Source organism: Hermetia illucens, chromosome 5 (assembly GCF_905115235.1).
Source record: "Hermetia illucens chromosome 5, iHerIll2.2.curated.20191125, whole genome shotgun sequence".
NCBI lineage: Eukaryota > Metazoa > Arthropoda > Insecta > Diptera > Stratiomyidae > Hermetia > Hermetia illucens.
In genome coordinates, this window is record NC_051853.1 from 9569829 (window position 1) to 9596505 (window position 26677).

Genomic DNA, 26677 nt, shown 5'->3' on the forward strand with positions numbered 1-26677 from the left:
GTCCCAATTGGATTCATTCTCATTTGAATAAATGGAGAACGTAAAGGTCAACGAGTTGAAGAGAAACAGTTTGATCCAAGGGAACGCTCCCAGCAAGTGGTTTTAACCATCGTCCAATCGCACAAGTCATTACAGGCTCTTGTATCAGAAAGATAAAGTCCTGCAACTTTGTCAGTCTTGCAGGCAATAGAAGATAATTTGGCAAGCTACGGGTTTATTTGGCTAACCTTTATGTCTTTTGACATAAATGTAAAGTCGTCTCTGTCTGAGGAGAGCGCAGAGAAGGGACGCTCTCCTTACTGACTGAAGTGCTCTTCTGTATGTGCCCTTTTCCGTTTTCTGGAAGGTTTAGGCTATAAATTCACGAATAAACCAGGCCTATTCGAGTCCCTACCCAAGGCCGAGTCAACCAGAAGGAAGAGTGAAGAAACCACCATAATAGGTTATGGTGGTTTCTTTATTCTTCTTTCTGGTTGACCTCGTCTTGGGCACTAAGTGCAAAATTTCTATGAAAATGAGGAACATGTTTCCACAGATTTCCCCTTGGGTAACGTAAATTTGGTGAGGCCTCGACAACCACCTCCTCAACAACAACAACTTGATTACGCAATCACACCCTTAGTGTGGTAGTGAAATACTACAGGCTACCCCTTCACGTCAAGGTCTTGCAGAATTCAGGAAAACCTTACTGTTACCATAGTGTTTCCATATTTTTGAAAGCCTCTGAAGTTGGAGTTTCCCCCTTTTCTACCGCATTTTGGAGCGCTTACAGGTGGACTTCAATTCCGCTAATTCCACAGGGAAGAAGGAAGTGAACTACTTCTGACTGTTTATTTGAAATCTCATATGAGTTAATACGGAAAAGTTAGTTCTTAAACCTCACCTTCCTCCTCTTACGCACCCTTTTATGGAAATTCCTACTGAAGGGCTCAAGACTAACCGAACTGTACCAGGAGTAGCGACACAAAACCGCAAAATCAATACAATTCCCTCAATTTTATCCACAAAACCTAACTCCAATATTCATGCATACTTAAAGCATAACAACTCTATAAAAGGATACTCATTATCAAAATTACACTTTCCGTGAAAAGGTCGTTGATCCTCAATGGACCACGGTCGTGATAATTTCTCATCTCACTAAAAGGTCAAATATTTACAAGAGCCTCTAGGGTGTGGCGCCATATTGTTACGTGATGATGTTTTGTGTACCAATTGTTCCGGTTTGCACCCTCCAGTGTTCATCATACAAAAGCTGGTAAGCGAAACCCACATCTAACATCACAGAAGCCATACGGTATTCCTGCGAAACCGAACAACACCCTCAACAATGGAGATCTGGTTGCAGGATATCTGACCTCTTTGCCTTTTGTGTGCTAAATACGGCAAGGGCGCAGGATTCACGGAGGGAAGTTAATGAGATTCCGTTTCGTGCAAGTGTATCTTTAAGGTAGACGAGGGCGAGGGAGATTGCATGGCGCGTACCTGGATTTAATTTGAGAGGGTGGCGGCTGATGTCTGGTACTCAAACAGAGATTATCATCATTTTCAGGGTTTCTATGACTCTTGGAAGTCAATTTGTCGAATTTACTAACACTCCCTTTCAATGAGACTCTAATGTGATACGATTAGGAGGGATGCTTTGTTGAATTTAAGTTGGGGTGGATAAAGAGGAATATTTCGGCTGTGGGTGGTTTGGCGGATAAATTGCGTGAAATTAAGTGTGTTCTGTCAATGAAGTTTATATGTACTGGGAATGAAATTTTTTTTTAGACAGTAATGAGTGTGGGACCATTTCAGAAAATGATAAAATGCTTCAGGAGAGACATTTTTATCCTCGAAACTCTTAGTTGAATAGTTATAGGTAGGCTTGCAGCATCCTAGTAAGATACTGGAAGTAACGTTCAAATAACTCGTTCTTATGATAAAGGAGCCGTTTTGAAGGAGGGTCCAAATTTCAAGATCCTGGTCAAACTGAAAACATCACAATAGCACACATCTATGTTACCTACAGAGACTTTGGATGCAGCGAAAGGAGATCTTCTATAAAAAAATCCATTGCTTTCTAGGAAAACCTCCCCAAAGGTGGCACTGTGATCCACATATGTAAATGATCTAAATACCAAGGCTGCTGCCGATGAAATCCTGTTCTATTAACTTGTCAAAGATTTAGATTGTCGATTAAAACATCTATTTTTTTTTTTGGGAGTAGGGTAGGTGAATGCGTTTACGCACAGAGTGTTGGACTCCCGCAACAGCACGCTGGCGGACCACCAAATAAACACCTCCCTGTCATCAGAGAACTAGCCTGGAACCGTTTGACACATTACTTCGGGCTAGTCCTCCCCCTCTCCCGGCTTTGGGAGCCTTCACGTCATGGAATTCCTTTCACCAACGGGAGGGGAGGAGAGGAAGGGAGTTGTTGTTAGTTCAGGGGACTCCTTACCGTCCGATCCCTCTGCCGGTCGAGTTCAATCTTCTTCGTAGTAAGAAGAGCCCGAACATAATGCGCAATACGATTCCAGCTGCCAGCGCTCTTCAGCATCTCTCTGACAATGTTGTCTGGAGAGAGCTCCCCTGTGTCTGTATAAAGCTGCTGGCGGAGGCCGTCCCTCCTCTCGCAAGAGAAAAAGGTGTGTTCAGCGTCATCCCCCACTCTATTGCAGAACACACAATCAGGGGATCGCGCCTTCCCAACCCTGTGCAGGTAAGACTGAAAACCTCCATGCCCACTTAGAAGTTGGGTAAGGAAGTAATCAATCTCACCGTGCTTTCTGTTCAACCACGGATCTAATTTGTCGATGAGCCGCGCAGTCCACTTGCCCCTTTGGCTCATTTTGCCAAGAAAGTTGCCACTCGCTAAGGGTGCGTTGACGTTCTTCACGGGCAACCACTTCTCTTAAGTTTTCCCCCTTACGGCGATAGATAGCTTTGCGCTCCTTGGCAAGGAGGGCAACGGGGATCACTCCCGAAATTACCATCACAGCCGGTTCGGAGACGGTGCGATAAGCAGACGCCACTCGCAAAGCTCCCCACCTCTGCACTTGAGCGAGGCGTTTACGATGCACCTCCTTGTCAAGGGCATCAGCCAAAACCTCCGCACCATAGAGAAGGACGGACTGCGTTGCTCCCATGAGGAGACGTCTCCTAGTTGATATAGGGCCGCCGACATTCTCCATTAGCCGACTCAAGGCCAAGACTCCTGCTGCAGCCCTATCCGCGGCTGCTTTGATTTGCTCGAAGAAACTCATCTTCGAGTCGAGCATTAAACCAAGGTATTTAATCGCTGGTTTTGACTCTATAGTCAACTCGCCGATCGATATGGGACGCAAGGTCGGGATTCTCCTTCTGGTCAGGATGACTACTCCGGATTTTTCCAGCGCAAGGCTGAAACCGTGAGTCTCAGCAGACTATCGTAGGAAGCGTTCCAGAGGTCCGGCCCTAGGATGGATCCCTGCGCTACTCCCGACGTGATTTCCATCCTCCTCTGGTCCTCTAGCGTCTCATAGAACAGGGAGCGGTCTTTCAGATAATCCCTCAATATCCGCAAGAGATAGCTTGGCACGTGAAAGGAGTTCTCTAGTGTGCCTAGCATATCTGTCTATCTTACGGAATTGAAGGCATTTCTGACATCAAGCGTTATGAGGAGCACTATCCGTCGAGATCGGCGGCTGTGTGCCCCGGCTGGATTAAACGCATCTACGACCTCCATAACAGCATCCACTGTATATTTCCCTGTTCTGAACCCGAACTGCCTTGCGGATAAGTCCCCGGCAGCACGGATCGCTTCAGCGAGGCTACCCCTGATGAGCTTCTCGAGCACTTTTCCGACCGTGTCAAGCATACACAGCGGTCGGTATGCAGACGGGAGCTCCGGGTCTCCTTTACCCTTACTGATCAACGCGAGTCTGGCCACTTTCTAGCGACAAGGAAAAATGCCCTCCTTCAAACACGCGTTGATTAAAACATCTATTGGAGCCTATTCAGTGTAACGTGCCACTTGGCTCCACATCTCTTCGCTCTGTAGCATGGCTTCAATTATGGTGTCCAAGGACCCAACGTACTCTTCTATCGAAAGGTGATACCGATGGTGCTCCCACCTTCTGCAGAAGAAAAGAATGTGGCAAGCATCATCCATCACGTCCTTGCAATAAGTACATCAACTCCACTGGCATCGACTCGTAATCCTCCAGGATGGGCAGACAAGCGAAGATCTGGTGCTGTTCTCCAACCAGTGCCGGCAGCACTGCCAACATCAACGCCGCTGGGGTATCCGGATAAACGAAGATCTGGGGCTGCGATTCGCACATCGGCGCCTTGAGTGTCTACATCAAAACCTCTAGGACACATCCGAAATGAGGATATCCGCGATCGTTATGGGATTGCACCGATCGTGGAAAAGTTGCGTGAGAGGCGTCTTCGATGGTATGGTCACGCAGTTCGTGCAAACGAGAATTCACTTGCCAAGATTGGTCTGAACATCGAAGTCGATGGTAAACGACCAAAAGGCAGACCTAAGCAACGGTGGCTTAATACGCTGGATGGGGATTTTAAAGCCTCGAGATTGCACCCAGATCAGGCATTCGATAGAGCCAAATGGCGAAGCCGATCAGGACGAGCCGACCCCGCTTGTGAACGGAACAAAGGCTGAAGAAAAAGAAGAAGGTAAGATTGAAAACACCTGTGTCCACTGAGCAGCCGGGTTAGATAATAGTCAACCTCACCTTGCTTTCGATTGAACCATGGCCGGATGTCTTTTATGAGATGCATGGTCTATCTACCTCCCAATTCTGTTTCTCAAGATTGCTTCCATGCGCAGAGAGTACGGGCTTTCTCCTCACAAGCAACTGTTTCTTTATTTTGATATATAGGTCTCCGCTCGGCAGCATGGAGAGCAATCGGAATAACTCCCCATTACAGCTGGCTCCGAGACGGTACGATAGGCCCACGTAACTCGCAGAGCCCCTTGTCTTTATACCTGCGATAGGCGCTTAGGTTACATTTCATTACTGAGGGAGTCTGCCCGTATTTCGAAGCGGAGAGGAGGACGGACTGAACCGCGCTCATCAACAAGCGACTCCTGCTGGATATCAGCCGAAATTCACTGCGGACTTCGACAAAACCATGGTTTCACTAACCTGGTTAGAAAGGACTTTGGGAATCCTCTCTTCGGTCAGCACAATGACTTCAGGTTTCTCCTAAGCTAAGGAGAATCCATGCTTAGCTATCCATCTGCTTACTTGCCGCATCACCATTCCTAGTGTCCGCTGAGCTGGCTCAACCGTGCGTGCGGTAACCAGTGTCGCAACATCGTCTGCTTATCCAGTTGCAATTTAATAGGCATCTCGAGTCGTAGAAGGCTATCATATATGGTATTCCAAAGGTCCGGATCAAGGATAGGTCACTGAGCCGCCCCCGATGTTACCTTCATTCTGCGTTGTCCTCCACGGGTCTTGAAGAGTAAGGCACGGTTCTTTAAATAGTCCGGTGGTAACGTGGAGTATGGAAACGATTTTTCAATGCCTGCACCATGTCGCGCCACCTCGCAGAATTAAATTCGTTTCTTTTGTCCAGGATCACAAGGAACACCATTCGCTGACGGTGGCGGCTCTGTACCTCAGCTAGTTTTACAGCTTGGAACACCTCCTCAGTGGCTGCAATTGTGGGTCGCCCCGCTCTGAAACCATATTGTCTTGGGGATTAGTTTCCCGCAGTATATATTGCATCAGTCAGTCTTTGCTTGGTGAGCATCTGAAGCAGCTTCCCCGCTGTGTCCAACATACTGAGCGGACGATACACTAGCGGCACCTCTGGGTCGCCTTTGTCCTTGCTTATTAGCGTAAGTCTCGCAAACTTTCAGTGGGAGGGAAAAATATTCGCTGTCAAACATGCGTTAAATGCGGCGAGTAGCAACTCCGCTGGGAATACTGTCCGATCCTGGTGCCTTTTTGTCCTACATGAACAGAGCCGCCGCCTCTTGTTCGTTTGCAGTGAAGAGTGGTCATTCCTCAGTACTCACTCCTTCATCGATAGGGTCAGTTCGGCTGAGGTGGCCAGGAAAAAGGGCTTGCAGTCAGCCTATACCCGAAGGACCATTGTTCTCTGTTTGCGTCGTTAATTAGCTCCTGCCAGCAGCGTATTTTCTCCCTCTTGATTTCGTAGTGAAGTTCCTTTTTCCCACTCTTATACTTTGCGGTTCTAAGCATCGCCTAGTCTTGACCTCTGGCGCGCTGAGAAATCTGCCGAACTCTGAGGCAATTCCTTCATAGGCTTGAATTTCAGCCGTCCAGCAGTACACGGGTAATTTCCCAGGACACAGCTTCCTTTTGGGAGCCAATGCATTATTAGCTGCGGTAATAAGGCTCATGGTTGAATGAACTGGCGATTCAGTTGTAATTCTTCTCTCTGCGCCTGGGTCTTGTCGCTGATTTAACTCTCTGTAGAGAGCTTCGACAAATATTCGCCACGTCGATTTTCCCGATGTTCCAGCCTTTAGGTGTTTGCCGAACGCAGAATATTGGAAAGAGCCGTTTGTCATTTCGATGGGAATGTACTGATGTTCACAAGCCGTGGAATCGTCCAGTGCCTTCCCCGTCGTTAAGGACTCCATAGCAAAAATTACGTCAGGGATAGTGTCCTCGCAATCAGGTCGTTGGAATGTCGGAGTGCTATCGGTATTTAGGTCATCTCTAAAAATCTGTGTATGTCGACAATCTGGTTGAGGCATGCCCCATTCGAGGGCTTTGGCGTCAAAGTCTTCTCCGACTAGAATTCTCCCTTCCGTGTTTCTAATCTCATCCTTCACGGTGGCGAGCCTATACCGAAAAGCTTGTGTGGGGTAAACGCTGAAAAACGTCAGTTTCGCACAACGAACCCAAAGGAAGCCGTCTTCTCGATCATAGGCCCGCACTCGCAAGTTAACTGTGTCTCTCAACCAGATCGCAGCAGTACCAGATATATCGGCATACCACTATGATGAGCTCCTAGTTCGGTACTGTTCGCTGAGAAGCAACAAGTCAACTCCTCTTTCTTGCATCGTCTGTACCATCATTTCGTTAGCAGTTGCACTACTATGCAGGATGTGAATCATGGTGCTTGAATTTTTGCTTTCTGCAACTCTTTCTTGAAAGCTTGACAACACCCAGAACCAGAAACATGAACCACATCTTCTTTTTGTAGACCACGGCCTTTGCAGAGGACACAGCACTTTGCCGAATCACAAGCCTTCATTTTATGCTCAGGTTCGCCATACTTGTAACAAACACAAAGTGCTCCTGTCCTGCCCTTTGCAAGCCCCTGTTATATGTCCCTATACCGAGTACTTAAAGCAGCGGATTGGAACTGCCCTTCGCCTGATTCTGCAAATAATTCACCTGAGCTTTATTTTCACATAATGGAGAAGTTCGCTCGCAGTCTTCTCAGGGGCAGTAACAATGACCAATTTTTGTCCTCTAGAGTTGACAGACGTAACTCCCACATTAAAGTTGCCCATATTTGGCTTTACGGTCATCCGCCTGCCTCTAGGATGTTGAGTCATTTTATCTCTTAGCTGCTTGACACCCTGTTAAATCATTCAACTATTCAAGCGGCTACTTCGTCAGTTTCTTTTCCTCCGGATCGTCGCTTATGTTACCTAGTTCACGTTTTTGTTCGACCTGTCTCTTACGTCCTGAGTGTTGTAAGGACAAAATGTGATGCACGATGATCAGACGCTTATATGCTGAAGACAACCAAGAGGAAAGAACTATCCCAAAAACCTAAAAAGATGACAAAATTGACCGTGAAGGTCCACGGAATACTGAAAGGCTTTCCTTGTAAGGTTTACATCTTGCCCTTTAAATAAAACGCAACACAAAAGAATGGCTAAATTTTCGTGGTATACTATAAGGAGAGGGTTAACAAACTGGAATCTACAAGGTGGGATGGGCAAATGGCGCTTAAGAACACTTACTTTTCGGGAAAAGGCGTGAAAGATGCAACCAAGGGCAAGTCCGGGATCTTGACTGCCTTACAAAGGTTGAAGTGGAGGAGGCGATAAAGCGTGAATGTCCAGAGGTAACCAATGCCCGGGTAGGTATCACCTCTGTAAATGCTCGAAGCTAAAAGCTCGCCGTGGTGGAAGTCCCCGAGCAATATGCGAGGAAACTCCTTAGCAGCGGGAGAATCAAAATTGGATGGGTAGTATGCAGGGTCCTAATGCGGATAGTCCCACCAAGTGCTACAGGTGTTTGAACACCCTTCCTTGCAAGCTGACCGGACAGGAGGACAGCTTGCCGGAGATGCGGCCAAGTGGGTCATCCAGCGAAGACCTGCAATGAAAGTTGAGTTGCGTTCTCTGCAAGGATCGTGGCGCGTCTGATGAGAGCGTCGCACACACTGGGGGTGATAAGGTTTTTTAGCGTTTACCTGACGCCGAACGAGACGATGCCGGACTTTCGGCGCCACCTTGATGGTTTGGAGGACGCCGTTTCGAGCATGGAAAGACTATTCCCGGTAGGCGGTGATTTTAATACCAGGGCCCTTGGGGCATGGGGCATGTCTCACTCAGACTCCAGAGGGAAACGGATTCTGGAAATGGTGGCGAGAAACGGGCTCGTAGTTTTAAACAACGCATCCACGCCAACGTTCCGGCGCCCAGGCTATGAAGAAAGCGCTATAAATAAAAGCAAAGCTCGCGACTGGCAGAACCTTGTCAACGACGTGAATGAAGACCTAAGGGGACTTGGCTATAATCTTGTCACCCGGAAAATCGGGGCTCTGCGGAGACCGTGCATACTAAGTACCGACCGCGGTAAGCAACGAGGATTGCCCCCTTTTCACCATGGGAAAGCTCAAAGAAGCGGTTCTCACTATGAAAAACAAGAAAGCACCAGGTGCTGCTGGCTTCCCGGCAGAAGTTTGCAAACTGGTGTTCTGCCAACGGCTAGACTTGCTGCTCGAGGCGTTCAACGCTTGCTTGAAGGAGGGCATTTTTCCTTTTCGCTGGAAAGTAGCCAGACTCGCGCTGATCAGCAAGGGTAAAGGAGACCCGAAGCTCCCGTCCGCATACCGACCGATGTGTATGCTTGACACAGCCGGGTTGCATTCTTTGCCAAGGAGCGTAAAGCTATCTACCGCCGTAAGGGCGAGAACTTAGGAGAGGTGATTGCCCGTGAAGAACGTCAACGCACCTTACCGAGTGGCAACTCTCTTGGCTAAATGAGCCAAGGGGCAGATGGACTGCGCGGCTCATCAACAATTTAGATCCGTGGTTGAACCGAACGCACGGTGAGATTGATTACTTCCTTACCCAACTTCTAAGCGGACATGGAGGTTTTCAGTCTTACCTTACACAGGATTGGGAAGGTGCTATCTCCTGATTGTCTGTTCCGCAATGGAGTGGCGGATGACGCTGAACACACCTTTTTCTCTTGCGAGAGGTGGGACGACTTTCGTCAGCAGCTTTATGCAAACACAGGGGAGCTCTCTCCAGACAACATTGTCAGATAGATGCTGAAGAGCGTTGACAGCTGGAATGCGCATTGTGTTCGGGCTCTGGATATATTTCTAAGAACTCCTAGCTGTATGGAGATCTAAGAAGAATTGTCCACCCCATGATCTTACAATACTCATGATTCTCACTACCCAGGCAGTACGGTCCTTGGGTTCACCCACCGATCGGTCCCTTATCTGGACGAAAAGATGCGCCTTATGAGAAATCTGGCAATTTCACACCTACAATCGCAACATACTGTCTGTGTATCACTTAAAGGACGAAATTAGAATGCCAAGATATGGGATGTCTATGATAAACCACAATATCTTGCTCACTAAGTATTTGGTGGAATAATTATCCCCACCACCACCTAATGGGCCCTTGAAAGTGATGTCTGAAGATTAAAGAGGAAACCTCTCGATAAACGCAGTAATAGTCATTATTAGCCTACACCGTGAGCATACCTCAAGTCCATGCCCCAAGTGGAGCTTAAAAAACAGCTCGGTTTGATCATGCATCCCCAGCGTGAAATGGCATCCTATAATGTTGACGATATCATCAGTTACTCCGGAATTCCTACATCATTTATGGCTTTTTTGATCTAAATACAGACGTGGCTCAAAAGAACTCCTAAATTGACACTGAATTCACGTTTCTAGGAATGGATAGGGACTTTATCCTGTCTTAGATAAAACAGCAGTTGTAGCCTAACTTGTACACAAATTTATTTTTCATTTAACTTAACACAAATCCCTATGAAGCCTCTTTGCCAACAATCAATTTCTTCGACAGCTGCTTGCCCGAATGCCACTTTCTTTTTCTCAATGTGCTTCGTGAACGCCTTTTTGATCTTCCAATTCTTCTCTCTTCACTTCCATAATCGTAGTCACCACCCCCATAATCCGGTGATCCCTCGTAGTCCTCTTCGGAACCCGAGTAAGGATAATATCCACCTGGATCGTAGAAGGCTCCGTCATCATCTTCATCATCATCATCATATGGGTCTCCTGGTGCAGTGCCTCCTTCATAATCATCATAGTCATCATCTTCATCGTCATCATCATATCCATAATAAGGAGAAGGTGGTCTATATGCTGGTCTTGCTGGCCGCCTTCTACGTTTCTTCTTCTTCTTATTTACAACCCCTGCTGTTGCGACTGGTTGCTGTGCTTCTGGTATAATCTCTTGCGACAATGGGGCAACGTCAGGATCTACCTCTTCAGGTTTGGGCTTTTCTGATTGAGGCTTTGCGGCTAGAGGCTTTGCAGGCTTAGGTTTATTGGACTGTGGTTTTCCAGGTTTAGGTTTATTGGGTTTGGATTTCTCGGGTTCAGGTTTGTTAGGTTGGGGCTTTTGCGGCTTGGGTTTTGCAGTAGGGCGATTTTCGGGTTTAGTCTCTTCTCTCTCAGGCTTGTCGTTAACATCCGTTGCTGCAGCAGGATCAGATTCTTCCTCTTCAAGAAAATCATTATCAGCAACTACTTCTTCTTCAAGCTGGTCCTTATCTCCGACTGCTGCATTTGGGGTAGTATCTTCTTTTTCAGGCTGGACCTTATCGCCCTTTCTTCCAGGACGCCCGTTAGCTTCCGGTAGATCCTCCATACCTATTCTATAAGGAAATGGATATGGCTCCGAAGGTGAAGGATAGTATTCATAGTAATTGTCCATTATATCGCCATACTCATCGTAGTCGTCATCAACTTCTTCGTCTTCGTCATAAGGATATTGATCTTCAGCGTCAAAATCCGGTTCTTCGGTTTCACCAGGTGTATTACCATTTGTTTCTGAATTGATTGGTGGATATTGGTCCTCTTCATAGCTTGTGTAATGAGGATCGTGTGGATATGTAGGCATCGTAGGGTCCTCAGTATAGGGATCAGGATTTTGTTCTTGTTCACTCATTGAAGGGGCATCTGGTGTTTCCTGATGTCCTTGATGATTGGGTTCATAGATGTCAGGATAGTTTGTTTGATTAGGATCACTTTCACCCTCTGGGTGGTTCGCGTTTTCGTCACTGTGTGGGTAGAAATCTTCGGTATCAGCAATATTTTCTTCATGCGGATTATTTTGTTCGAATGGAGGATTATCTGATCCATTATTTGATTCTTGATAACTTGTTTCGTCTACATTGTCATTGTTGCTTTCAGTAACTTGTTCGTGGTACTCGGGTTGGTCAGTGCCTATTTCTAGGTTTTCAAAGGGATTATCAATCGTCTCAATATGCTCGGAATCAGTTGGAGAAAGGTTCAAAGTTTCATTTTCAACATTTTCGACATTGAGAGGATTCGAATCGATACTATCATCATAATTGTCACTACTAGAAAGCTTTTCTGGATATTCTGTCGTTAACTCATGATATTCAGGTTGATGGTCCTCAGTCGCTTCACTACTGGCTGGGTGATAGTCACTATTCTCGTTTTTATTGGGATATCCACTGCCACTTGCTTCAAGATTATCTAATTTCAATGGTTCTAATTGATCCAGGCTATCAGGACGGTCAGGATTCAAATTTGAATCAAGCTGGCCCTCTTGCAAATTGGGATCTTCCAGTAGAGCTGAAAGTTGATGGTCCTTATCCTGATTATCTTCAGAAGGTTTATCGTGAAGTGCTTCATTATCGCTTCTTCGGTTCTCATCCAAGACGTCAGGAGTGTTACGATGGCCATGACGCTTAACAGGATCAGAAAGAATACTAAACAAAGGAAGCCTTTGGGTACCTTTTTCCTCATTTGGTGGCTCCTGAGAAGGGCGCGTCTTCGCTAATTTGTGCTCTTTCTTTTGACTGTTTTCCACTGGTTGGTTGAAGAAAAGTGACAAATAATCTGAACCACTGTTTATTTGATGCAGAGCGTCGATCTCCTCGTCGTCTATAAAACTAGTCTTTCTGACGGGGTAAACACTTGGATTCGGTGGCCAATTAGCATCCTTGCTCCTTATCCCTTCCTCATTGTGATTATTTATGCTACTTTTATACCCTCCATCTTGGGAGTACTTTTGTGTTGCTAGCATAGGCTCCGCTATTGCTGCTATGGTTTCCTGTGTTGGTTTGACATCTGCTCCCTTACTGAGTTTCTTCCGTTCTGCAGGATCGGTCCGACGATATGTGGCGACTTTTAGCCGCTTAGCGATGAGTCGTTCTATGTTTGGAAAAGGTGTAGGGGGTAGCCTTCTCAGTTGATGCTTCTTTTCCCTGTTAGTCAGGTGAACGCTCGGTGGGGACATTATTTTGAGAGCCTTAAAAGCTAGTGGGCTTGGTGCTGGCGATGGGTTTTGTTTATCAGCCTCATTAAGGGGGGGTCGTTTTATAGACATTACATATACCGGTCTGGTGTCGCTGTCTGGTGCATATTTTCGAATGTGAGTAACAAAATCCCTATGATCGCCAGCATGACGAGCTTCGAGGACTGAAAAGAAAGAGAAATATTTTAGAAAAATTATATTTATTTGATATTCTAGGCTTGTTTCCTTAATTTGGTTTGTTGAATTGTAAATTATAACCAGTTCGATTCGATGCAATAAGAGTTCAAATTGAACCCAGACTTCAAAGTGCCTTAGAATACCCGCCTCCTCCTTGTTCCTATGACCGGCAACCCAGAGGAGGGGGACCCTGAGCGTCCCACCCAGACTGTTCAGCGCATTTCTGCACTGGCCCACCAGCCGAGTACAAGACTTTAATGATCGCCTGGCTGTATGTCAGAAAGGCTACATTACGCTTGGGGTTCGGATCTAATGGAATAGACCACAATCCTAAATTAAATGAGATAAGACGGAGGCACGAAACGGCCTATCGGGGAATGGGTTGGGAACCATAGGAGGGGGAAGCGTTTGATTTAACGCCTTCGTGATCTTGCACATAATATGACTCTCCACGTGTGACTTCACATGTTGAGCCATACGGAGCCAAAAGTACACGCTTTTTAGATGATTTACGGCTTTGGAAATCCCTCACGAGCACATAAGGAGCGGTTATGAAGTCGCTCAATCAAACCCTCCGTCAACTTCCCGGAACCAAAATTTGACAGCTTCCTGGAGAGCAGTTTCCGAAGCGTGCTCTGTTCTTTTGCATATGATTTCGTCGACCACACGAAGATCCAGATGTTGATGCGAATTGTCCTGGATTCGAGCTATCCATGGGAGATGTTCCGCAGATTTAAAAGCTGGAGAGTTCAAGTCGAACTCATTGGCGTCCTCGTCGCTGAGCGTCAACATCTCCAAGGCATCAGTACCATGAACGCGGGATAGGGTGTCAGGAACGGCATTCTGTGCCCCTGCGATGCTTGTTAGTGAACTTGATACCATAGCACTCTCAAAGGAAAGTAGCCTCCTCACCCTGCAGCTAGAGATCTCTGTCCATAGGGCTCTGTCCATACAGACTGTATCCGCCAAAGGATGGCCAAGAGCCCTGTCTGGTCAATCCGTCAGATCCTAGCGTTGACCATGCTCCCGCCAATCCCAACACAGTGGAGCAGGCAAAATAGCCTCCGGATGGTTATCAACCTCCTCGACGCTCGGAGGTAGAAACTCAGAATCACTGGTGACCTTGCTCAAGGTGGGTCTAGGAGTTAGACCAGAGGAAGGACGGAGAGAAGGGCTCGTTCTCCTAGAAGTTCTAAAGTTTCTTCTTCATCGTCCCTCCCTGTTTAAGAACTCCAGTTCTCCAGCTAACCATTTCAGGGAAACGTGGTCAGTGATCACTGTTCCTCCAAGTAAGTCTAGAGTATTTTACTGGCCTGCACGGCAACCGTCACTTTCAGGTATTATTTGGATAAGAACCGCGCCTGTGCCGTCGTAAGTGGCGTTACATTGTATAAAAAATACTAGAACGGAAGTAAGCGCCTTTTTCAGTCCATTCGACTCGACAATTCTTACATAGCATATTGGTCAAAGGGGTCGTAACAGATGCGAAGTCGCGGATGAACCTACAGTGCCAGCCGTAGACACCCAAGAAGCGACGCAACTGTCTCACTGATTTCGGTAGCGGAAACTCAACAATAACCTTTGTTTTGTCCGGTTCGCCGAATTACTCCATGTCCGATGATATGCCCTAAGTATTTCCTTCCGTGTAAAATGGCTTCTTTCCACGTCGATAGTCAAACCCGCGCTCTTCAGATGAGCAACTACCTGTTGAAAGATGAGAATATGTCCTCAAACGCCTCAGACAAAACCAACAAATCATCCAGATAGACGAAAAGCATTGTTCGGAACTGGTAAAAGGGTCCACCTGGAGGGCTGCTCATGATCCTACCGATATCTCCATCCAATAGGTGGAAATCCCGACTTAGAGAGTCAAATAGCCCTCTCAGGATATCTTCCATAAAGATTTCCATCCGATCTAGGAAATTGCCCATCGGCATCAAGTCAGGGGCTCCCAAGAACTTCAGACCCCATCCGGACAGTATCTTACATACCGGGCGTCGGAGTAATTGCCTCCTTCAAGTCGTTAGTCGGTGTCCGACCCACACTCGCAGATGGGAAATGTGATGTTCCAGCTTAAGGAATAGAAAAATTACGGTACCACCGAGGACCCGGCTAGTCCTCATTTCATTTTGGTTGGGGTGGGCCACCATAGAGCCACCATGTCATCGGGTCCACCCATAACGAGGAAGGGAAGACGGGCGCCACTTGTCGCGTAGGTGCCAGAGTCGGTTCAGGGCTAGTCCTTCCCCGTCCATCCCGCGCGTGTTAGATTTTTTTGTGATTTGGTCCCCTCCCATATTAGGCCGTTAGGTAGTCCAGCACCCTTGGTGAGGAAGTTTTCCGTGGTATCAACCCGCGTCGAGACTTCACACCTCTAATAGAGTAGTTTACTTCGGGTAGGTTTTGTTTCTGTCACTATTGAGTTTAGGCACGTTTGTAAAATCCCTGTGTCCTGACAAGGAGATAATACTTGAGAACCAAGAACCTCAGCCTTAATCTCTCCGAACTGCTGGTATTCAGGTTAGCTCCAGCACGTGCCGTCCGGTTCCTTATATTATCTCGCGCAGCCGGTGTTCACGACTGGCAAACCTAGGGAGCTGATTTGGTTGGCTGACACCCTTGGTGGCCGTGTTGATGCCAAGTTGATGCAACGCCAACTTTCATTGTAACAGACAACTCATCAGACGCTGCCTTATCTCTGCCCAGGGTCATCACGACCCAAGTGTCTATAAGGCTATATTTGCTGGACAAAAATCGCCTATTAATATTCAGGCCGAGGCTAAACTAGATTTTTGTTTGTTAAGGACTCTCTTCTTCCTAAATACGATACCGCAAGAGAGAAATACTCTCCATAGTTTCACTATCTCACTTCGCTTAGGCCCAAAATGTCCAGCCTAAATCACCGGAATTTTTGTTCTTATAGCAAAAGCGAGCACTCTGGAAGTCTAAAATACCATTATTCACATATGCACATGCTAGTCAGCAATCGTTTTTGAAAACCAAACGTTGTAAATTTTTTGTGAGCAATAATGCCGGAAGAGTCGCGACTGGCATATTGATTAAACGGGTAAGCGGATTGACGACTGTTCATAGTTTGATCTTTGTACTGGGAAAACCGAAATAGTCATCCTGACTAATAAGAGAATTTCAACCCTGCGCCCCATATCGTTGGGCGAGTCGATAATCTAGTCGAAACCAACGATAAAGTACCTTGGATTGACACTTGATTCAAAGATGCGCTTTTTTAGCAGCGAACAAGGCTGTAGCTGAAGGTTCGGCCTTAAGTAGGCTAACGGCAAATATTAGGGGCCCTACGTCTATCAGGTGACGTCTCAACGCAGTCTGTCCTGCTCTACGGCGCAGAGGTAAGGACTGACGTTTTTGGCAAGAAAGTATATTGTAAGCGTCTCGCGCAAGTACTGAGACGGGGAATTTTGCGGGTGGCGTCTACGTATCGCACTGTCTTTGAACCGAACATGATGGTGATCATGGCAGGGATCGGTTTCGCCATTTGTCTCTATCGAATGGCTGATCTAGGTGCAATCTCGAGGCTTTTAAATCCCTATCCAGCGTATCAAGCCACCGTTGTTTCGGCCTGCCTTTTGGTCGTTTACTATCGACTTCGATGTTCAGACCAATCTTGACAAGTGAATTCTGGTTAGCATGAATTGCGTGATCATACCATCGTAGACGCCTCTCTCGCAATTTTTCCACGATCGGTGCAACCCCATAACGACCGCGGATATCCTCATTTCGGATGTGATCAAAACGTGTCACCCAACTAGTCCAACGCAACATCTTAGTCACCATTACCGCAAGACGCCGTTCATTGTCTTTTATAGTTGGCCAACACTCAGACCCTTGGAGAGCGACAGGACGGGCAACATTGTGGTAAATTTTACAATTGAGATGTTCGTTGATACGTCGATCACAAAGAACGCCAGTTGTGGAACGCCACTTCATCCAGGTTGCGTTAATGCGTGAAGCAATTTCATAACGCAGTTCTCCATTGGCTGAAGAGTGGCGACTATCTTGGCAAAATAAAACTAGAGGCACATGGACTGCGCGGGTCATTGGCAACTTAGATACATGGCTGAATTGGGAGCATGGTGAGACTAAGTACTTCCTTACCCAGTTTTTAAGTGGGTATGGAAGTTTTCAGTCTTCAGATAACATTGTCGAGGAGATGCTGAGGAGCGTTGACAGATGTAGATGTGTTGCGCATTACCTTCAGGATTTTCTCGTTGCGAAGAAGATAGAGCTCGACCGATGGAGAAGCCGAATGGCAGGGGGTTCATTGAACTGACAGTACCCTTCCTCCTCTCCCTTCCCGTTGTTGGAAAGAATTCCCTGATTTGAAGGCTCTGCAAGGCGGGAGAATTCGAGAATTAGCCCGAAGTAATGTGACAAACGACTCCAGGCGAGCTCCCTGACGACGAAAAGATCTTTAGTTGGTAGTCCGGTACGGTACCGTCAGAATACTCGGTTTTTTCGACTTTCAAAAACAAGGTGGTGGAAGTTTGGGGAGCATTCTTGTGGTACTGTGTTATTGTATTGCAGATAACCTATCGGGAAGAAGCGTGAATGCGTAGTCGGACTAATGCTAAAGCTAATACGCACTTTCATGAACTAAGTGCCGATTTTTGACAAACTTTCGCTCCAGAATGAGAGGCACCTTAGCAGTACATATAGCATGCTACGCAACATTGTGGTTGTTATGGATCTGAATGCCAAAGGAGACTTATGTCTTACTTGATATTAATCATTAAACTGTCATGGTAATCTTGTCCTTTTGATGTAAGGAATGTTTTTGGTTCCACTTTTTCAAGGAAGAGTCCTTTGTTTGCTAAGATGTCCTCCCCTCTATATATGGGGGCCATAACAATAATGGCAAGAGTTTTGTGGAATTCCACAGCTTCCGTCTTCTTCCAGCTGAAAGTGCCACAAAGTCAGTGGGGTCTTGATAAACTAGGAGCATAAGTCCAATTAGGTTGACTATTTGCCGTTGGCAGATGGGAAATGTCTTGAAGAATATATCCAATCCAGAGTTTGTCAAAGTGGATGACCTTGACCTCCACAGCCCATGGGCTCTGCCGATGTCACCCAAGTCATACGACAGGATAATCTGAAACTTGTTAAAAGTTTTGAGAATAACGTTGGGACTTACAGTCTTGAACAAGCTTCGGAAAGACTTATAAATCGAGGACAGACCATTGTCAGCATCTGAGTTTTGCCCTACCAATTGATGGCATATTGGATTCCTTTCTTTTCATTTAAGAAGTTCCTTGGCTGCCAGAAGAGGCTTTCTGAAACGCAGTGGTGTCTTTCTGGCCAAAGCAAAAACCTGGTGTAAGGGGGTGGTCCTGGTCAACCCCAAGCTGTTATGCGCGTGAGGTGGGATAGAGGTGAAGTCTCTGAACACTCAGATCCTAGTGGTCCATTGCAACCAATTCCCCCGTCTAACGGAATCTTCTGGATTCATTTTTGTGCTGCAGAATTTCCGTTGTGTGTTGTATGTGATATGATGCTATCTACTGCAGTTGCACCACATCACCGCTAAAAATATGATGTTCATGCATCCGTAGATGGGAAAATGTTCCGTGAATCCTGTTTTCTCCTACAACAGTCCTTAAGAAGAAGAAGATTAAGGCAGGATGTGTTAGCGACTATTGGGCCGAAAGGAATCCTGAGCAGTGTGATTCTTCTTCATTCTTACCAATTATAATATCTGGAAAATTAGAGAGTCTTTCTGCAAGAATTTTCAGATACCCACCACCTACCGTAGTCTTTAGAAATACTGCCCTAGCTACGTGTGGACGTGAGAATGGATGATTCAGTAGCCTATATAACGACGAAATCCATATGCGATACAGGTTATGGTGGGCGGATCACTTAATCCGTATGGATGAGGATGATCCAGGCTGGAAAGTCTTTAAGGACAATATCTATGGTAAAAAAAGAAGACATGGCAGACCCTGCCTGAGAAGGAGCGATGGCGTAGGTCAGGAATTGATGGACCTCGAGGCAAAACCAGGGTGACTGAAGTTCCGTACTAAGACAGACCTAGACCGAGAAACATCGCATCTAGGACCAATATTGAAAGTCCCGTAAATTGCCTTGGGCAAAGCCTGAGAGTATAATTAAAACTTGTTCACTGAGCTTTCGCATCCATAATGAAACCTCATTTGTATGCACGCATGTATCATCTGGATGTCAAGGCTAAACCTCGCTAAAACCAGGAAGCTACCAGCCCAAATTCATAAGTTCAGTTGACTAAGTAGTGAAAACTACAATGTCCGCGAAACTCGAAGGTATTTTAAACGAACCTCCCATTCATTTCGGATTGAAACGAAAGGTACCAGCCCTTAGCGCCCTTATTAGAGGTTACCAAAAATTGGTATGAGTTTAGAGTCTTGAAATCTGTTTTGCACCCACTGTTGATGGGGAGGATCAGTCATTTCCTATTCTCATGATCCAGGGATACCAGAAATAGATTGTCTGCTTTGAAGCTCTACATCAATTATCGGTCATTGAACTGATTTTGCTGATTTTAAAACTTCGGAGCGTATCTGAGATACAGATGCGGAACACCAGATGAAATAGTGAATTACTACGAGTATTGTCTTAACTGTGGTATTACCATATATTAGGAGGGACTAAAATTTTTAATGGTTAGCTTCGTTTGTCCGTTACTAAAGTGTCCGTTACTACTGCCAAAAAGGTTTCCCGAGCAAATACTCACTCGGGAGGAACAGGAAATCATTGAAGAACTTGTCGTCAAGGAGATGATCAAGGGTTGGACGTCGAAACTGGTGTTCACCGGGATACGCTTTCGACCAGGCCTTATACTGATGGACTGCGCGACGGAAGGTACCGCAGAATGGGTTAGAACCATAATCCCTAGATTGCCAGGCTGGGAAGGGGTGGAACTGTCAACATGTGCTGGAGATGATATACCAGGAGCCCACATGGGGACAGTTTTTCTCCCAAAGGCCGCGGCAATAGTAACAGAAGACCTTATGAGACTCCTAATTGCTCAGAACGAAGATCTCCATACTCGACTATGGAGAGTCTTCAGAAGCAAGGTGGAGGGAAAGGGTAAACTCCTCACGATCGGGGTAGATGACCGATCCCTAGAGGCAATTAAACGTCGGAGTTGTCATATCAACTACCGATTTGGCAACATACACGTGCATGTGCACAAGGAAAAGCCAAGGAAAGAGACCTTGGAGGAGGCATCGGGTGGAAAACTTACCGATGTCCCTGAAGAAGTCGCGGAAGCCATAGAGGCGGAAAGAACGGGATCAACCAGGGAAATAGACCTGCTGCCCAGTGAAGAGCAGAAGCTGGACGACCTAGACCTAGGACTTCTAGGGCTCGGGGTGGACAGCGACGCGCAGGAAAGCGCCATGTCGGAGGAGGAGGGTGACACTCCGACAGTGGAGAAGAGCTCCAAACAATAACGGAGCCAATGGCCAGCACTAGGATAGCCCAGATAAACCTCCACCATGCGAGAGCTGCATCTGCAGTGATTGCAAGGGCAAATTCCAAGGAGAACATTGGAATAGTGCTGGCTCAGGAGCCCTGGGTGTACCGGGGGCAGATTCGCGGTCTGCAAGGAGGAGATATGCAGGTAATTTGGGACTCCTCTTGTGAAAAACCAAGAGCTTGCATAATTCTCAAACGTAATTTAAAATACATATGTCTTTCAGAGTTCTTAACCGGGGACCTTGTGGCTATCCAAGTCTCATTGGAAGCCGGGAGGAGCACTCGAGAGGTAGTTGTAGCATCGGGATACTTTCCAGGAGACGAGAGCCGGGCTCCACCGGAACAAGTCGCAAAGCTGACGGAGTATTGCGAGGAGAGGGCGTTACCACTTCTTCTCGGCTGCGATGCCAACACCCACCACGAAGTGTGGGGAAGCAGTGACACTAATCGTAGAGGTGAGTACCTTCTCGAATTTATTCTTAGTAATAAGTTAGAAATATACAACGTAGAGAACACTCCAACATTTGTGACTAGCACCAGACAAGAGGTACTAGATATAACTCTAGGAAATACCCTAATGAATGGGATGGTCAGGAATTGGAGGGTGTCGGATGAACCCTCAATGTCTGATCACAGGATAATCAGATTCGACATTGAGGGTAACTCCGAAATAAAAAGAATAATAAGGAATCCCAAGAGAACGGATTGGGAATCCTACACAATGCACCTGAGCAACAACATTGGCCACCTTCAAGTGGGCGGTGACATCAGGAGCGAACTGGAATTAGAAACGGTGGTGGAAAACCACAACACAATCGTCATTGACGCATATGAGGCCAGCTATCCGGCCAAGACAGTCAAGTCATCAAGGGATGTACCATGGTGGAACAGGAACCTAGCCAGAATGAGAACGGAAGCACGAAAACTCTTTAACCGGGCAAAACGAACCGGGGACTGGCGGAGGTATAAAAATGCACTGACTGCGTATAGCAACGCCATCAGGGAAGCGAAACGGAACAGCTTTAGGGAATTCTGTGAATGGATTGAACAGATCACAGAAGCAACCAGGCTGTACAAGGCTGTAGCCAAAGACGGGGGAATATCCTCTGTCTGCCTGAAAAAGGAAGATGGGACATTCACCGAGGATGAGGAGGACAGGGTACACCTGCTTCTCAGAACTCATTTCCCGGGGTCCTACCCCTCGACGGCAGGCGAAAATAATCTGCCTGACACCCCAACAACGAATAAAAGGGGAAGGAAAGAGAGCTGGAAACTAGCAAAAGAGGTATGCTCAGAAGCTAGGCTAGGATGGGCAGTGGGAACCTTCCAACCAATGAAATCTCCCGGAGCAGATGGCATTTTCCCAGCACTTATCCAGAGAGGCCTAGGAATTATCTTAGAGTCTCTTCTGAGGGTGGCAAGGGGGAGCATAGCACTGGGTTACATACCAAGGGCATGGAGACGGGCAAAAGTGGTCTTTATTCCGAAGGCGGGTAAAAAGGATCCTTTTCACCCTAAATCTTTCAGACCAATCTGCCTAACATCGTTCGTACTCAAAACGGTGGAGAAGGTCATAGACAACTATATTAGAACTAACGTTCTAAAGCGTAATCCCTTACATCACTGTCAACACGCTTACCGGGCAGGAAGGTCAACTGAAACTGCTCTGTATCAGCTGACAGAGGTACTACGGGACGCCATAGAAACAAAAGAAATTGCACTGTGCGCGTTTTTGGATATCGAAGGAGCATTCGACAACACATCGCACACAGAGATACAGGATGCCCTGAGCCGCAAAGGAGTGGGAAACACCCTGGCACTCTGGATGGGCAAAATGCTAGAAAGCAGACAAATAGAGGTACAAACAGGTACAAATTCTATTATCATGAACACCACTCAAGGCTGTCCACAGGGTGGAGTACTATCGCCGCTGATGTGGAGTATTGTAGTGGATGAACTCCTGGACGTGTTAACTAATACTGGAATACAAGTCCAGGGCTACGCGGACGACATTGTTCTAATCTGTAGGGGCAAATATGAAGATACCCTATGTGATAGAATCCAAACTGGATTAAGGGTTACTAGTGCCTGGCGCAGGAAGGTGGGACTGCGGATCAACCCAACCAAAACCACCATAGTACCATTCACTAGGAGGCGTAAGCTGGATCACCTGAAAGCCATAACATTACATGATATGGAGGTGAAACGAGAAACAGAGGTCAAATATTTGGGAATCACGCTAGACCAAAAATTACTCTGGAAGACACATGTTGGAAACACTTGTCGGAAAGCCACGAGGGCTCTGATGACTTGCAGATCCATAGCAGGAAAAAAATGGGGTTGCAGCCCGAAGATACTACTTTGGATATATACTGCAATAGTAAGACCAATGATTACCTATGGAGCGGTAATCTGGGCAGAAAGAACCCAACTCAGCACACAACCCAGGGAATTACATAAGCTCCAAAGGCTGGCTTGCACGTGTATCAGTGGGGCAATGAGGACATGCCCAACGGCATCCCTGGAGGTCCTTCTGGGATTAACCCCTCTCCATCTGCACATATAGATGCAGGCAAGGAGATCAATATTCAGGATGGCCGGTAGTATGAGTGAGGCGGGGAGCTGCCTAAATCGAAGGAAGATTGATATCCTTTCTAGGCGGTATCCCGAATTACTGATACCGAGGGACAACATGACAACGAGGTTTCACTTCGATAAGAAGTTTGAAACACGTTGGAGTAACAAGGCAAACTGGGAGAGCGTGGCTGCGACATACGGCTTAAACCAGCAACTGATTACTTGGTACACTGACGGATCCCTCACAGCAGAGGGAGCGGGTGCCGGTGTCATTGGTCCAAGGAAAATGTACTTTGAGCCAATGGGCAGGTACACTAGCATATTCCAGGCGGAAATTTATGCCATAGACAAATGTGCCTCCTTTAATCTGCAAAGGAACTACAGGGGGCAGAACATAGCTATTCTCACCGATAGCCAAGCAGCGATCAAGGCACTTAGGTCCAACCAGGTGAACTCTAAACTGTTATGAGAATGCCTTGAGAGACTGAATACACTCGGCTCGTCCAACAAGGTCTGGATACTTTGGGTTCCAGGCCATGCTGGGTTGGAAGGCAATGAGGCAGCGGATGAACTAGCCAAGAAGGGAGCAGGGATGCCTCTATGCGGGCCAGAACCCTTCTGTGGAATCGGAAACGGTTTCATGGCTATGAATCTAAGGAACGAAGAGAAACGGTTGAGGTAACTATATTGGGCGGGCCTACCAGGGATGGAGCAGTCCAGGGTGCTAATTGGGGGATACGAACCCATGCGCACAAAGGATTGCTTAAACCTCACCAAAAAGAACCTTCGAATCATAGTGGGAATTCTCACTGGTCATTGTCGGCTGAACTACCACCTAGGGAAGCTAGGGATATCTACGGACATTGCCTGCAGGTTCTGTGAGGAGGAGGACGAAACCTCTATGCACGTCCTGGGACAGTGTCCGGCACTTGTGCAAAGTAGGTCGATACATCTGGGAGAACATTTAATACCAGATGCAAAGCTGAAACTTCTGGAAGTGGGGAACATACTAAAGTTCCTAACGGTTACAGGCCTGCTTGAGATACTATGATCAACAGGTACACTATAACCAGTAAAAGGGGCACAATAGTTCTTCAAGGACGCGGTGCGACTTTCCCTTAACAGAATAATAATAATAATACTAAAGTGTATTATATTGCATCACTTTAATCAGCCACTTGCTTCCTTTGGGTAAGAATTTTATGTCAATTCAATTTCCCTCAATTAAACTAAATTATGCTACTTTTGAACACAATTTTCCCGTTTATCGAAATCCACTTAACAGAAAGTCCTTATCGCTTCTATAATTTATGAACACTTTTGTAGTCACAGCTCACCTCCATTACAGCACACAAAAGCACAGACGGTAAGAACTAAATGCACTTTCATCTTCTATTCCCGCGTACCATCCACTCGAGAATATCTGAACTGATCGACAGTATTGAAACGAATAATTTGACTGGATGAAAGCATTTGGCTTTTTATTAAAGATTTAAATGCGAACATCGCCATCTAGCTAAATAGAACACTGGGTCCTGTTATAAAACTTAAAATTAATTAATTCAAAGCAGATGGAAGACCAAGCACGCCGTCGCAGATATGCTTCTGAATAGTTCCAATATATAAAAAGATATTTCCATAGAACTACAGATATAAGTATTTGATTAAAGCTTTCGATCGTACAACAAAAGATGCAAATTTTTTTCTCCTCTGTATACTCGAATCTAAAATCTATGACACCGTTAAAGATTGGATTTTCTCGGAGTGGACCTGATGCCGCTTTCAGAAAATTGGACTTGTTAACTTCTTTACAACACCAGTGATCACCTCAGGTGAAGCACATCACAGACTTTTTGTAACGAAATCGATGCTCACACGTCCCAAGAGTTTATATCTTTTCCGTTTCAGAGATAAGCGTTGACCGTGCCTGACCCAGTAAACGGCAACTTCCTGGCTGAATATCTAGAAATGTTTTCCTAAAATTTGTAACTAACTTCCAAACTCTTGCCATTTCATTAGTCTTCAGTGGCTCAGAATTAAATCATTGATCTGTTGCGGTAAAAGATGAAAAGATACTAAGTTACTAAGATAGTTTTTTTCGCTTTCTAAGAATGGCAGAACACTTTCGCAAAATTTGGCCATCTATGAAGGTCACAGATGTTTTCGTGGCCTGAAAATTTATTCAAATCAATTTGGCGCGTTTGCATGATGTACACTCAATTCGCTAATATGGAGTTATAAACAAACGGGGAACGAGCTGGATGACTTGATTGATGGTTACTGTCGCAGAAGTGAAATCTTAATTTGAATATTTACTATGGATATCAGGGGATCGTCTTGACAAACGCATGATATCAACCAACACTTTGCTGAAACCGCGGGAACGAATTCGTCGACTTTTTCAACCATAATAATAACAGTTAGAGATAAAGCTTGGCTATTTTTAGGAATTTAACTAAAATTGAGGTTCCCACTGATAGTAGGTTTGCCAAGTACTATAATACTATATATAATCCGACGAATGGAAGCTGGAATCTTACAAGATTAACCGTTGGTGGTGCTATTGAATTTTTATCTTTTGCATATACATACATATATCCAGTATGAGGAGTATCCCAATAGTTCAATGTCACCCACCAACGGAGACTTCCAATGCAGAGAACAAGGGAGCGTTCTCGTAGCTATTCAACGCAGTCCAGAATAAACTTCCTTACGATATGATTGCGGTCGTGATCTGTATGCCAAGGTGGGCTTTGGTAACACCTTGCTCGGATATGTGTTGCCAAACACAACTTTGAGGATCGCATTGACAAGATTGAGAGTTCCATGGCTTCCTGTAGCTTCTGTAACCCCATTGATCTCGGGTGAAATTACAACTCGGTGGTTACTTGCCTTCGCAAACGAATTGCGTATGTTTCTACTCGCAGGAGTGGAAAACCTCGACACCCCTTACCTGAACCCACTTCACTCTCGGAAATCGGCTGCCTTCGACAGTGAAAAAATTGTTGTACTTGAAGAATGACAGACATTAGACCTGGCTAACCGTTGAGAGTTGGAAGCGGACCAATGATTGGGGTAATTGAATACTCTCATTGCGCTACGATTGGAGAGAGAAGAATCCTCCGAAGAATTTTTGGCCCCCTACATAAGGAATGACGATTCCGTAGCCTACTTAACGACGAAATCTATGAGCGATACCATGACCGTTAAGCTGTGGATAAAATCCGGCTGAATAGGTTACGGTGGGTGGGTCACTTAATCCGTATGCATGAGGATGATCCCCCCGGAAAGTCTATAAGGATAATGTCTATGGTAGAAAAAGAAGACGAGGCAAACTCTGCCTGAGATGGGGCGAAGGCGTAGGTCAGGACGCCAGACAGCTTTTAGGGATATTGAATTGGTGGACCTCGGCGGAAAACCGGAATGTCTGGAGTTCCTTATTAAGGCAGGCCTAGACCGGATACCGGTTGTTGCGCCGTTGATGATGATAGTGCTGCGCGCACCGTGATAATGTGCAATTTGTTATTGCGCTGGTAAAGGAGGTAAAAATTTTTGCAAATGATTTTGCTACCGTATATCAACCAAAGAGATTTCAGCGCATGGCGTAAGTCCTTGAGAAGACCCAACAACTGGGGGTGTAAGGGGCTCGACCTAATATCCCCCTCAAATTCACCTGTTCCGCGTTGCTTGCAGAAAATTCTTGGCGTTTGGTTATCCGGA

At 46.2% G+C, this 26677-nt stretch overlaps 1 protein-coding gene across 1 annotated transcript; it reads right to left on the reverse strand.

The window, feature by feature from the left end:
• Positions 1–10175: 10175 nt before the first annotated feature.
• On the reverse strand, positions 10176–24409 carry LOC119658381 (cell surface glycoprotein 1-like). Its single transcript, XM_038065747.1, has 2 exons — positions 24295–24409; positions 10176–12879 (listed from the first exon to the last, which is right to left on the reverse strand). The coding sequence occupies exons 1-2, from the start codon at positions 24344–24346 to the stop codon at positions 10229–10231; spliced, it is 2703 nt and encodes a 900-aa protein (XP_037921675.1). The 5' UTR covers positions 24347–24409; the 3' UTR covers positions 10176–10228.
• Positions 24410–26677: the final 2268 nt, after the last annotated feature.